At 35.4% G+C, this 13,169-nt stretch overlaps 2 protein-coding genes across 2 annotated transcripts in view; one reads left to right on the top strand and one right to left on the bottom strand.

Annotated features, from left to right (window-relative positions):
• The window catches only part of aldh4a1 (aldehyde dehydrogenase 4 family, member A1), an 11,612-nt gene extending 8,458 nt beyond the window's left edge, over window positions 1-3,154 (top strand). Inside the window, exons 13-15 of the mRNA XM_016504162.1 lie at window positions 838-959; window positions 1,174-1,292; window positions 2,422-3,154. Of these exons, the coding sequence (XP_016359648.1) occupies window positions 838-959; window positions 1,174-1,292; window positions 2,422-2,534 (354 nt within the window). The 3' untranslated portion in view covers window positions 2,535-3,154. The remainder of the gene's footprint in view (window positions 1-837; window positions 960-1,173; window positions 1,293-2,421) is intronic.
• A 4,819-nt stretch (window positions 3,155-7,973) lies between these two features.
• The window catches only part of her2 (hairy-related 2), a 20,487-nt gene continuing 15,291 nt past the window's right edge, over window positions 7,974-13,169 (bottom strand). The window contains exons 3-4 of the mRNA XM_016504158.1: window positions 8,819-8,975; window positions 7,974-8,720 (exon numbers count right to left, since the gene is read on the bottom strand). Of these exons, the coding sequence (XP_016359644.1) occupies window positions 8,319-8,720; window positions 8,819-8,908 (492 nt within the window). The 5' untranslated portion in view covers window positions 8,909-8,975 and the 3' untranslated portion in view covers window positions 7,974-8,318. The remainder of the gene's footprint in view (window positions 8,721-8,818; window positions 8,976-13,169) is intronic.

The raw sequence follows: 13,169 nt of genomic DNA, 5'->3' as shown, positions 1-13,169 counted from the left end.
AAAATTCTGAGTTTACATCTCGCAATTCTGACTTTTTTAAAATTCTGAGTTTACATCTCGCAATTCTAACTTTTTTAAAATTCTGAGTTTACATCTCGCAATTCTAACTTTTTTAAAATTCTGAGTTTACATCTCGCAATTCTAACTTTTTAAAAATTCTGAGTTTACATCTCGCAATTCTAACTATTTTAAAATTCTGAGTTTACATCTCGCAATTCTGACTTTTTTTAAATTCTGAGTTTACATCTCACAATTCTGACTTTTTTAAAATTCTGAGTTTACATCTCGCAATTCTGACTTTTTATCTGTTTTGAAATTGTAATTTTACATTTAGCAATTCCGATTTTTTTTCTCATAATTCTACGTTTAGGCTACATAAGAGTTTACATCTCGCAATGACTTTTTTCATCATGATTCTCAGTCTGCATTTCGCAATTCTGACTTTTTTCCTTTGAATTCTGAGTTTACATCTCACAATTCTGACTTTTTATCTGTGAATTCTAAGTTTACATTTCGCAATTCTTTTTTCCTCTGAATTCTGAGTTTACATCTCATCTTGCTTATATCTTACGTTCTGTTTTTTGTTGTTGTTGTTGTCGTTGTTTCTGCCATGGAATAAAAATGTTAAATTTGACTTTTTTTTTTCTCACAAATCTGACTTTTTCAGAGTTGTGATATCATGTCTCACACTTCCGAAAAAAGTCTGAATTGTGTGATAAATGTCAGTTTCCTTTTTCCATACATTTCCATAGAACTATAAGTGCAAGTCAGAATCAGTGATTGTTAAATATCTCATATATATATATATATATATATATATATTCTTTGCTATTTCAGGAGATCTTCGGGCCTATCCTGACAGTTTACGTTTACCCTGAAAACGACTATAAGAAGGTCCTGCACTTAATAGACAACACTTCTCCCTATGCCCTGACAGGAGCCATCTTTTCCCAAGATAAGTGAGTGTAGCACCATTTCATGCATTTATCATTTCACTATCAGTTGCTGGACTAGATTAAGTTAGTATGTAAATGAAATCCATTAAACAACTCAGACCAGCACATTCCCAGCTTTTAAAAGGAAAAATATTTTGGAGGATGTCCAGACACTCATATCTCCGTACTAGACTTATACATCTTTAACATACATTGACAATGTGGTTTCTTGTTTCAGGGCTGTTATTAATGAGGCAGGTAAGGCTCTGAGAAACGCTGCTGGAAATTATTATGTCAATGACAAATCGACAGGATCCATTGTGGCCCAGCAGCCATTTGGTGGCGCCAGAGCATCAGGTAAACTGAAAACCATCGACCAACCAAAGGAATGATCCAGATTCAATCAGACTCTGTACACAGAGTCAAGTAAAGTCAAAATAATTGATTTCTGGGTCCAAAATAAACATTGAAATCACACTCGTTTAAATGTATTGCCAAAAGAAACCAAAAATTATCCAGCTAGAAAAGTAGTTCCAGCTCAATAAGCTGGTTTTTGCTGAATAATACAAGTGGTTTAATAAAAATATACAATTGAAATAAGTGCAAGTCAACATCAGTGGATATAAAATATAAATATATACTCAAATATATACTTTGCTTACCAAAAAAAAAAAAACCTTCACATTTCATGCCTGCAGAATTTATTTATTTTTTTATTAAAGATTAAATATTACAAGTTAAATTGGAGTTTTTACAAGAAAATAATGTTGACTTGTCCATTGATTTGTTTAAAAAATCATTTTAAAATGTTCAAAACAGAAGAGCACATGCATTTCTGAGATACGAGGAAAAACTTTTAATTTGCTTAATGGAAAATTAATGTTTTTAAACAAAACAAAAAAAGTGAAATATATGTGTAAACAGATAAAATAAAAGCAAATAAAAGCACATGCATTTCTGAGATAAAAGGCAAAACTTTTAATTTGCTTAATGGAAAACAAATATATTTTTAAAGATTTGTAAAGTTTTTTTTTAAGAGAAATATAAGTGTAAGTCAAAATCAGTGAATATAAAATATCTTAAATATTCTTCTAAATATATATTCAAATATATTTTTTAAAACACTTCACAGCTCTTGCCTGCAGAAATGCTTTAAATGACTGCTTAACATTATAAACTATATAAACATTTTTAAATTGTTTTGTTTAACTAAATGTTCAACAATAAATTTTAAAAAATGTGCAAACAGAAATGTACATGCATTGCTTGTTTTAAATGGAAGAAAAAAAACGAGTCAAAACTTAAACATAATTTATTTATTGGAAACTTTTTGATTTTTTTTTTAAATATTTTTTTACGTTCTTAACTGAAAAAATATTTTTAATTAATTAAAAAGGTGAAATATATGTGCAAGCTAAAATCAGTGAATATAAAACAGCCAATGTATTTCATGCCTGCAGAATTCATTTTGACATTATCTTTCCAGGCACCAACGACAAGCCCGGCGGCCCACACTATGTCCTCCGATGGACGTCCCCGCAGGTCGTCAAGCAAACCCACGTACCTCTTACAGAATGGAAATATCCCTACATGGGCTAAGAGATCATGAACCAAATGCTTTCCTTCCCTAAATCCCTCCATCAAGACTCATAAAGCAATCAGTCCCCTTCTTAATTGTCCTGAAAACAGTCGAGAGGCCGTTAGACTGTTAAACAGAAACCTGCCCTCTGCTGGTGATGCTTTCAACATGCAAACCAGCAGCGACGGCTCTAGCTAGTGTGAATGTACTCAAGGAACTGCACGTCTTTGCAGATTTCTGTTGCATCTGGTGTCCGTCCAGCCTTCAGATATCACTGGATCATTAATATGAGGAATCAAGAGTTCAAACAAATGCATTGAAAAGTTTCCACTTGAATCTGTTATCATGTGCTGTGTGATTTTTTTTCTTTCTTTCAACATATCAAGACAGTAAACAGATTTCTATCTTTACATAATTATCAAATAAGTGGAAGGAAACAATTCTTCTGTTACATTTATACTGACGTGATGAGCTTATTTAAATTATTAGAATTACATGTGACATTCTAATTCAAATCTGTAGCATTCTAATAGAATTGACATATAAGTGTGAAGGCAAACATGATGGAGTGTTTTCAGTTAGCAATCTAACAACTTACTGTGCCTCAATAAACACTTGGTGTGGATGATGGATTTATTTGTGACTTTGTTTATTAAATAAGTCTTTCAAAGCCACAACACAGATACAATTAGCTTTATTTACTTTTATTTTAATACTATTCAGTCTTGCTGCCGACACCGTGAATTGTCAAGGTTTTATTGCTACATTGTTTTGCAGATCTGCTCTGCACAAATATATATGACACATTCACACTTGAGTGAAGAGATTTACCTCTAACAAATCATAAAGAATTTAAACTATTATGTATAGAATTCCAATCAGACCAATATATACTACTATATACACATAGTATTTATTAATATTTTGAATGAACTTTCTAATTTAATATTTTCTGTTTTTCATTTAGTTTAAGTTTGTGCTTTGGTCAGTTTTGTTATTTTATTTATAGTTTATAGTTATTAGTATATTTTATGTATTTATTTTGCATTTTAATTTTAGTTTATTAAATATTTCTGTTTAGCTTTCATTTATTTTTATTTCAGTTTAGTGTTAGTGATTTTATTACTTCAACTTATTCTCATTTTGATTTAGGTTCCGTTTTCAATCAATATTTGTATTTTATTTCAAGTGTCATCATATGCACAAGAATCAAAAGAACTGCTAAACCCTTAATTTGATAGTTCACCCAAAGAAGACATTTTTGTCATCATTTAGGCTACGTTTACACGACAACGATGTAGTCAAAAACGGAAACTAATAGTACCTAGGGAAGTGCAGATTATATGATGTACTGTATATGAGGCGTCTCCGCTGTTGGTTGTAATATTGGTGAAGTAAATCCACACTTTGCTGAAGAAGAGTTAGCAAACTCTTGAGCAGCAACAACAGTAGGCTACCATGTACTCCGCCGTTGTTGTATATGTCTGTTCGCGCTTACCTTTAAAATCGACACGTACTGCGCATGTCTACATACATAACACGTACTACTACTACAAAAAAAAAAACTAACACGTACTACTACTACTACCAAAAAAAAAACTAACACGTACTACTACTACAAAAAAAAAAACTAACACGTACTACGCACGCACATGACGTCACCGTTTTCAAAGATTCCCGTTTTGGGTGTTTACACAGAAACGATAACGGTGGCGTTTTCAAAAACTTGCACTTTGAAACCCGTTTTCAAAAATATGCATTTTCAGTCCCCAAAATGCCGTTTGTCGTGTAAACGAACAGGCAAAACGCATAAAATGTTTCCCGTTTTTGGCTGAAAACGTAGTGTAAACGACCTCTTACTTTCCCCTCATGTCGTTACAGACCTGTATGAGTTTCTTTCTTCTGTTGAACACAAAAGATATTGACGATAGCCAGTGACTTCCTTTTTTCATACTATGGAAATCAATGGCTACCATTTCTTCGAAATATCTTTTTTTGTGTGTTCAGCATGAGGGTGAGTAAATGAAGACAGAATTTAGATTTTTGGGTGAACTATTCCTTTAAGTGCTGAAAACAGAGATTTCTTGTCATCTTGTAAAGAAGTTGTTTGTGCCTTTGCTGTTCTTTATTTGTGTTTGAATCAAGCAAACGGTTTTGTGTTGAGCCACCTCTGGATCCTGACTCCACAGTAACACATTTTGTGGGCTCTTATATGACAGACATCAAAGCGGCTGCAGGGTGTTAGAAGGTATTCACTATTAATTGCAATTATTTTATGTATGGTTAATATTTACATGGTTTTCCATATTAACGGGTGATTCTAGGATTTTTTCAACTGGGGGGCACAAGAGGGGCCACAACTAATACAGAGGGGCCAATCTTATATTGTGTATTTATTTGTAGAACTGTAGATATCTGAATCATTTAAAGTTCAGTAAGCTGCAATATACAGAGATACCTTATCAATTAATAGCATTTATTCACTGCTGTAAATCAGAACAGTCAAATACAATTTGTATGAACTTTTCACGTTTAAGAAGTGAAAAAGTGTAATAAAAGAATCCAATCTATGAATAGAGTGCAACTCACAAAAATAATAAAACTCAACATTAAGTTATATAAACTTTACACAAATCCTCACAACAAGGGCAAAACAAAAAGTCCAGGTTTCAGAAAATAATTGAACAGCTTTATTTATACAAATGCAGAGTTCTATTAATCATTCATATAATAAATACACAATTAATGAATTAACAACTTTATAAATTAAATAGAATAATAAAAAATAGTTTATAGTTTTATCCACATCCTATTCAATTTGCATACCAGCAGTTGCAGTAAATTTGCATTGAAGAATTGACAAAATCTAAATATGACAAGGCTAACTAAGCTTTGAACATATTGATTGTAAAATATCATATATCCATACCTAATGTTAGATATTATCTATTTTATCTATGCATATCTTATATAAACAGTTATTTTAGTATTATTTACTTATATTACAGTGTGTGCATAATTTTTAAATGGATATTCTGATCATATTTTTCCAAGCACATTTTACCAGTAACTACTATTAATTTTGTTTAATCATTTATAAGTGATACATAATTGTCCATGAAAGCTGGAAGTGAAAATCTCTTTATATTCAGGTGTGCAGAATTATTAGGCAAGTTTTCGTTTACAGATAAAATGAGCCAAAAAGATTTAACTCAGACTAAAGTCAACCTTCCTGGAGTCTCCAGAAGTGCAATGTGTCAGGTTCTCAGAGACTTTGCTTGGGTAAAAAATCCTAACAAATGACCCTGACTTAAGAATAACAAGCTGAAGTGTTGTGAAATATGAAGATTGTTTTTTTTAATAGGCTTTATAGACAGATAAGTTGAGAGTGACTCTTGAAGGACCAGCACCACATCCTCTTGTACCACTATTTGAAGAATTTATCTTCCAGAATCCGGCAGTACATTTTGGGAGTACATTTGTTCTCAATCTCTGCAAAACAGACTTTTCAGGATAAGAGATGGACAAAAAATGAACTCCCAAAACTTACTGGCAGATTCTGGAAGACAAATTCTTGAAAGAGTGGTATAAGAGGATGTGGTGCTGATGCTTCAAGAGTCACTCTCAATGTATCTGACTATAAAGCCTATAAAAAAAATTCAATCTTCTTGTATTTCACAACACTTCTTGTTATTCTTATTTAGTTGACTTCATTTGTTAGGATTTTTTACCCAAGCAAAGTCTCTGAGAATTTGACCTTTTAACAATACAGATTGTGTCAAAGCACTGTACAGTATCAAATAGGAAAATAGTGTGTCAATTATGTAAAATGACAAGATTAAACACTCAATTTTCAGTTCAGGCATTTCATTATTGAATTTAGTGATGTCAAGGTCCAGCTCGGTTCAGTTTAAATAGTGTCTGTGCAGTCAAGTCGACGATATCTCTGGAAATTAAGTGTCCTCGAATTGTGAAGAATGTTTGTCCATACTGTATATAATAAAAGTCAATGGTGATCAAAATAGAGCTTGATTTGTTTTCCACTGTCTTTCATTACAGTGGACAAAAGCATTTTCTTTTTCTTGTTTCATGGAAGAAAGGAAATCATGAAGGTTAGGAATAACACGAGGAAGAGTAAATGATGACAGTGCTTTAAACCTTTCACACATATTTAGTTTCCAAGTTTCTAAACGAAACGTTAAATTTGACATTGGTCACATTATTGAAACTACAAAACGTGCTATTAATGATTATTAACAAGGTTTATAAAACACAAGCTACACATACAAAGTATCTTAATAATCTCTAGATATTAGTCAAATAATCCATAAGAAACAGGTGCATACCCATACTGTACATGTGGTGAACAAAGTTCGAGGTCATGCTCGGGTTGCAAATTGTGCATACCCCAAAATGTGTTCGTGTATTCTCTCTACCCCTATATTGTTCTGTGTTTGCACAGCGTCATGCAGCCGCATAGATCTGACCAGAGGCCTCTGTGGCTTGCATTTTGTATAGGCTATTGTCGCAAAGATTTTTGTTTTGTTTTGTTTTAATTATAATTCTTATAAAGTCATATCGAGTCAAGCGATATTTAATTTAGATTTAATTTAGAGTTCTCAAATCAAAGTCAAGTTATTAGAAATCTTTAAATTCGCAAGTGCAGTCACGTACGTTATCTCAAGACCACTTCAGTATCGACCGAAAAAAAGAAATCTCAAAGCAGGAAAACCCTGATTGTTTTAATTATTTATTATGTATTCAGCCACAGAGCATTCTGATTATTATCTTGGCCTAGGAACTAAGTTAACATCAAACCTGCTTGTCCTAACACTGAAAGACGGTACCAAAATCTAGCGCTGCAACAACTCGCTAATTGAAAAATAATAATAAGAAATATAAAATAGATCAACTTACCATGTGCTTTTTTCATTGAAAAACAGCAGCTCCAGTTGTTCAGATCATCGCGGAATTCCAATGCTAGCCAAAAGATATGATTTGAATTTTTGACTGACAGACACGTTGAAGGGTGGGGGCACACTGGGGGGCCAATCAGTTTTCAGGGGGGGCAAGTGCCCCCATGGCCCCTCCCCTGTCTACGCCACTGCATATTAAATAGCTGGTTTAAAAAAAACAAACAAAAAAAAACATTCACGTTATGATCTCAACAAAAAAAAAAAAAAGTAATAAACCATAAACCGAAACATGTCATTTTAATTAAAAAGATTTTCTATATCCAGTTTAAAAAAAAAAACCTATTAAAGTGAAGACTTCTTTAAAAATAAATAAAACAAACAAACCAATAACCAACCATAAAAGGAAACGTGCAATTTCAATTAATTTATAGGGTTTTTCTATACTACATATCTGGTTAAAAAGTATTTAGTATTCAAGTTATGACCTTATTTAAAATAATAATAATAATAATAATAATAATAATAAACCAGGAACAGAAATGTGTGTAACTTTAGTTTATTTTTCTCCTGAACTCAACATGAGACACTTTTACACATTCCATCAATATGACAGATTCAACACCTAGGTAACAAATCTAATTAAAGATATTATTTTCAACAGAAACCTAATGAGGTGACGTAGTACTCATTTTTACAATATGTAAATAAAGTTGATCTCCACACAGGTGAAGTAGCGCGTGCTCTCAGACTCAGGCATGGGGTAGACGGGTACATTCTCTGCGTCATGACAGCTGCTGTCTACATCAACATTTTATAAAAATGACATGTTTTACTTGGATAGAGAACACAGTCCGTTCTCTGTACGTCTTCATAAGGATGCTATGAAGATCACCACGGTCTCCAAAGCACCTGCTCTCCGGTGCTTTTTGACGCGATTGGACAGCTGTCTTGCGCGCTGACTTTGGCTTGCTGGGTTCCGTCAAAGGGCCCCATTACTGGCTTGGTGATCTGTTGCTGGCTGTGAACCGACAGGAACCAAGCCGTCTCCTCTATACACCTGGAGAAACCGTCGGCGTAGCTCTGCGCATGCGCATCCGCGCTCGGAGACGACGCCTGCGGCCACGTGTTGTTGTTCTTCAGGTAAATGACAGCCATTTCCAGGACGACAGCCTTCTCTAGTTTAGAGCAGTGCTGGCTGGCTTTTATCTCGGCTTTCAGAAGAACTTTTAGCTGTTCGATGCATCTGTTAATACGATCTCTGCGCATCTTCTCCACCGCTGGTTTCCTCATCTGGAAAAAAGTTAAAGGTTTGGTTAGAGAGCCGATTGTAAGTAAACACTCGAGTGGAAATGGAAAGGAATGGAGGTCTTAAATAGGTAAATACTTACTTTAGTTTTATCCTTTCCAGCCTGAGTGAGTTTGCAAACAGTAGGCGCCATTCTTTCTGCAGTTTGTGTGTTTCTTCTCGTAAAGTTCATCCCCTTATATGCGCCCTGATCCCGCGCGTCTTCTGTTTCCCACACTTTTGAGCCAATCAGAATGCGGCTGACGGGTCAATAGGGAAAGTTTAAATGAGCCTGATCCTCCTTTGCTGGGAAACAATAGAGGTGCGCTCAAACAGCTGGAGTGTGTGTGTTCACGCACGCTGTGAAATTGCAGGAGCGCACGAGCCTTTGACAGCGTGCGTGGCTGTTCCGGCGGGAAAGTAGAGGATCAATGAGGTGAATGGAGATTATGAAAACTTTCAAACGCTTCCCGCTCAAAATCTCTCTCAGAAAAGATTCTGAACAATTATTTGAAAGGCTTACAATGACTAGATGTTTAGCCCTTAATTAACACTCAAGTGTGTGTGTGTGTGTGTGTGTGTGTGTGTATATATATATGTGTGTGTGTGTGTGTGTGTGTATCTGTGTGTTATGTATTTTAATATTTGATATAGGCTACATAACTTTATTTACCACACACTTTCCCTCCAAAAAAACATCTGGCATGTGGTGTCCACTGATATTGTTGATTAATTTACTAATATTAATGGTTTATTAGATAAGATAAAGTACAAAACGTAAATATGTAGTCAGTACTTATTTATTTGTGTTTTTTTTAATTGTTTTTATATAAAAATTTAACTTTTTGTTATTTTACGTATCGTAAAACGTAAGTATATGAATGATTGATATACATATTTATAATATGCTTTCTATTATAGCCTACATATTTTAAGTTTGTATATTTTGATTTTATTTGTTAAAGCGTCAGTTTACATATAAGTATATTAAAGCGGCTGTTGTATATATAGAGAGAGAGAGAGAGAGAGAGAGGCTGTACATATATTATTTTCCAAATTTCTATTCGATTTCTAATTATTTTACAGGTTAACAATGACCAAAACGTCAGCCGTTCACAGTATTTATTTATTTTTTTAGTATTAGCATGTTTTATATAATTGTTTCATGCTGTATTGTCAATTAACATATTTTATTAAAGGGCTATTCATATTTATATTATTTATTCATATTATTTATTCATCTGTTCTGTATTCACCTTATATTTAAGCTCAGGAAGTATTTTAGGACAGTTGTGTGGCCCTTTAGGATTAATTATTCTGTTAATCATTTCTCAATATACCCCGGGGGGACTGGTTGCCTCATTGAGAGCCCATTACTAAAGCGCTGGGGACTGTGGCACACTTCTATTGGGCCCCACTGAAGAGCTGCTGTGGGAAAGTTGGGACAACACGGGCTCCAGGATTAGACTTCGAAGAGCTCAAAGGCGCAGCTGGCTCCTGTGTGCGGGAAAGTGTGGTCAGCAAAGCCCAGCGCTGACAGGCGTTTTGTCGAGCTTTTCACATGCTCGGTTCATGCTCGGTTCACTTGGCTCACTTATGCAGTTGTAAATTGCTTCGGGTTACTATAATGTTATTATAAAGCAATTAGTGGCCATGCAGTCTGTTGATGTACTTACTGCACGTATGTTTTACACTGATTAAATGCCCATTAAAATTACAATATTGCAAAATACTAACTTAAGTTGGTTTGCTGCACACTTAAAGATGTGCAGTGATGGCATAAAAAATAAAGGTTCTTTATAAAATAAAGGCTCTTTGTGTTGATGGTTCCATGAAGAACTTTTAACATCCATGGAATCTTTCCATTCCACAAAAGGTTCTTTATAGCGAAAAGGTTCTTTAGATCATTCAAATGTTCTTCACTCCAAGAAAATAATGGTTCTTTTAAGAAATGTTGACTGAAAGGTTCTTTGGGGAACAAAATCTGGTTCTATGGCATCACTTCAAAAACACGCTTTTTTGACTCTTTCCCGCCATTGACAGAATTTTCTGGCTTTCCGTGTTTTTACTGTTATATGGTAGGAGGCGCTATTACACATCTTCTGAAAGAGTACTGAATCCCTGGATCAAAAAACTCCAAAGAAGAAGCAGAAACAACGATTGTAAGCAGATGCATATGTAACATAACGCGATCATCAAACATTCAACAGGATATAAATCAAAACTCATACAACATAACCATACAACAAAATATTCTGGGGGCCATGAAAATTTTGTGATAATTATCAAAAATGGTGTCAAAAGCGATGGAGGGAAAATAGTTAAGACTGTAAAAGAAGTACTTTTGGTTGCCCAAAGAACCATTCATGATCTAAAGAACCTTTTTTTCTACTATAAAAAAACTCAAATGGAACTCTTAAAAATGAAGGTTTTGCATTAATGCCATAGAAGAATTTTTGGTTCCCCAAAGAACATTTTAGTGAACAATAAGTGTAAAGAACATTTTAATAATCCAAAATAACCTTTTTCCACTATAAAGAACCTTTCGTCCAGTGGAAAGGTTCTATAAATGTTAAAGGGTCTTCTTGGAACCATCAATGCCAATAACGAACCTTTATTTTTTAAGAGTGTGAGAAATGCAAAATATTCTTCTTCATTGCAGCGACTGATCTGTGAACAAGTGCATCTCTTGTTCTCTGTGTCTATGAGGAGGTGCTTTGGTTTAGTTAACCCCAAATTCCGTTCCCACACCAATTCCCATCTCCCGCCAAAATTGACTGGTACAGCCACAATACATTCCATCCTGCTCTGCAAAAGGGTCTTTGAATGTGGGCGCCCCCTTGTCCAACACTCTTCTCATTCTCACAAACACACACACACACACACACACACACACACAGCGAGGGAAGCAGATGCTCAGCGCTGTGTGCCCAGTGTGAAGTGTCCCTCTCTTCATAAAAACGGGGAGCTGGGAAGCCCCTGACCTCTCCTCGCCGGACAGGAATTCGGGTCTTGATGTGAGAGGAGCTCAATGACATTCCAGCATCACATGCTCTGGCATTCACAGCACAGACGCATGAAAAGAGGCAGTTAGAGTGCGAAACTGTGACATTGTCTGATACCTTCTGCCCCATTGAAACCCCTTGAGTCTTGCCAGGGTGTTTGTGGTCATTAAAACTTAAAAAAAGAGGGAAAACAGGATTCTCTCACACACACACACACACACACACACACACACACACACACACACAGACAGACAGACAGACAGACAGAGGGAAGCAGATGCTCAGCGCGGTGTGCCCAGTGTGAAGTGTCCGTCTCTTCATAAAAATGGGGAGCTGGGAAGCCCCTGACCTCCGCTCGCCGGAGAGGAATTGGGGTCTTGATGTGAGAGAAGCTCAATGACATTCCAGCATCACATGCTCTGGCATTCACAGCACAGATGCATGGAAAGAGGCAGTTAGAGCGCCAAACTGTGACATTGTCCAATACCTTCTGCCCATTGAAACCCCTTAAGTCTTGCCAGAGTGTTTGTGGTCATTAAAACTAAAACGGAGGGAAAAACAGGAAAGCAGCCCTTTTTTTCTGCAGGAAAACAATTGTTGAATTGTGGTCTCATCTTTGGAACAGCAACACACAGTTCAAATTATTTATTTTTTATTTATTAAAAATGTTTCATTTATTGGAAAACATATATTAAAATAATGAATTTGAACAGTTTTTAATACATGAAAATATCAATATTTATTGCCAATTTAAAAATGTTCAGTATATTTAAAAACTATTGTAAACATGTATGTCACAGTACAGAAGGAGACCCGGGACGGAGAGGTAAAGTAAACAGAGAGCTTTATTGAACAGGTGCTGGGAGAGAGAGAGAGAGAGAGAGAGAGGGAGAGCAAACGGGTTAGAGCAACAGTCTATGGAATGGAAGGGATCGGGCTCACGTGATGACGGGTTCCTTTGCGGGTTCCTTTGCGGATCGGGCTGAAGAGGATGGCACAGAGACAGAAAGGTATCAGGATGGAGTCCGGGTACAGTGAGTCAGGTAAGGAGTAGCGTAGTGAACTCAAGACCAGACGAAGTGTGACTGCAGTGACTGTGCATTTAAGCTAGTGCTGATGAAGTGGTGACAGGTGCGGCTGATCAGTACTCCGGTGATTGTGAACGGGTGTGTGAGATGATTGGGCCTGATGAGGCTGGACTCTCCCTGACAGTAATATAGTGCATACATTTATCAAAATGTTCCTTTCTACAATTTTTTTTTCTCTCTAGCTAACTATCGAGTGTATGGACAATGGATGTCATTCCTGAGACATTAAAGAGTGTTTATTGTTTGAATTTTGTAATACAATTGGCAGAAATTTAAAGCTGAGACTTTGTTTCATATGTGACCCTGCAGCACAAAACCAGTCTTAAGTCGCTGGGGTATATTTGTAGCAATAGCCAACAAT

Source organism: Sinocyclocheilus anshuiensis, unplaced genomic scaffold, assembly GCF_001515605.1.
Source record: "Sinocyclocheilus anshuiensis isolate Anshui unplaced genomic scaffold, SAMN03320099.WGS_v1.1 scaffold262, whole genome shotgun sequence".
In the NCBI taxonomy this organism is placed as follows: Eukaryota; Metazoa; Chordata; class Actinopteri; order Cypriniformes; family Cyprinidae; genus Sinocyclocheilus; species Sinocyclocheilus anshuiensis.
This window is presented reverse-complemented; position numbering and strand designations above follow the sequence as displayed.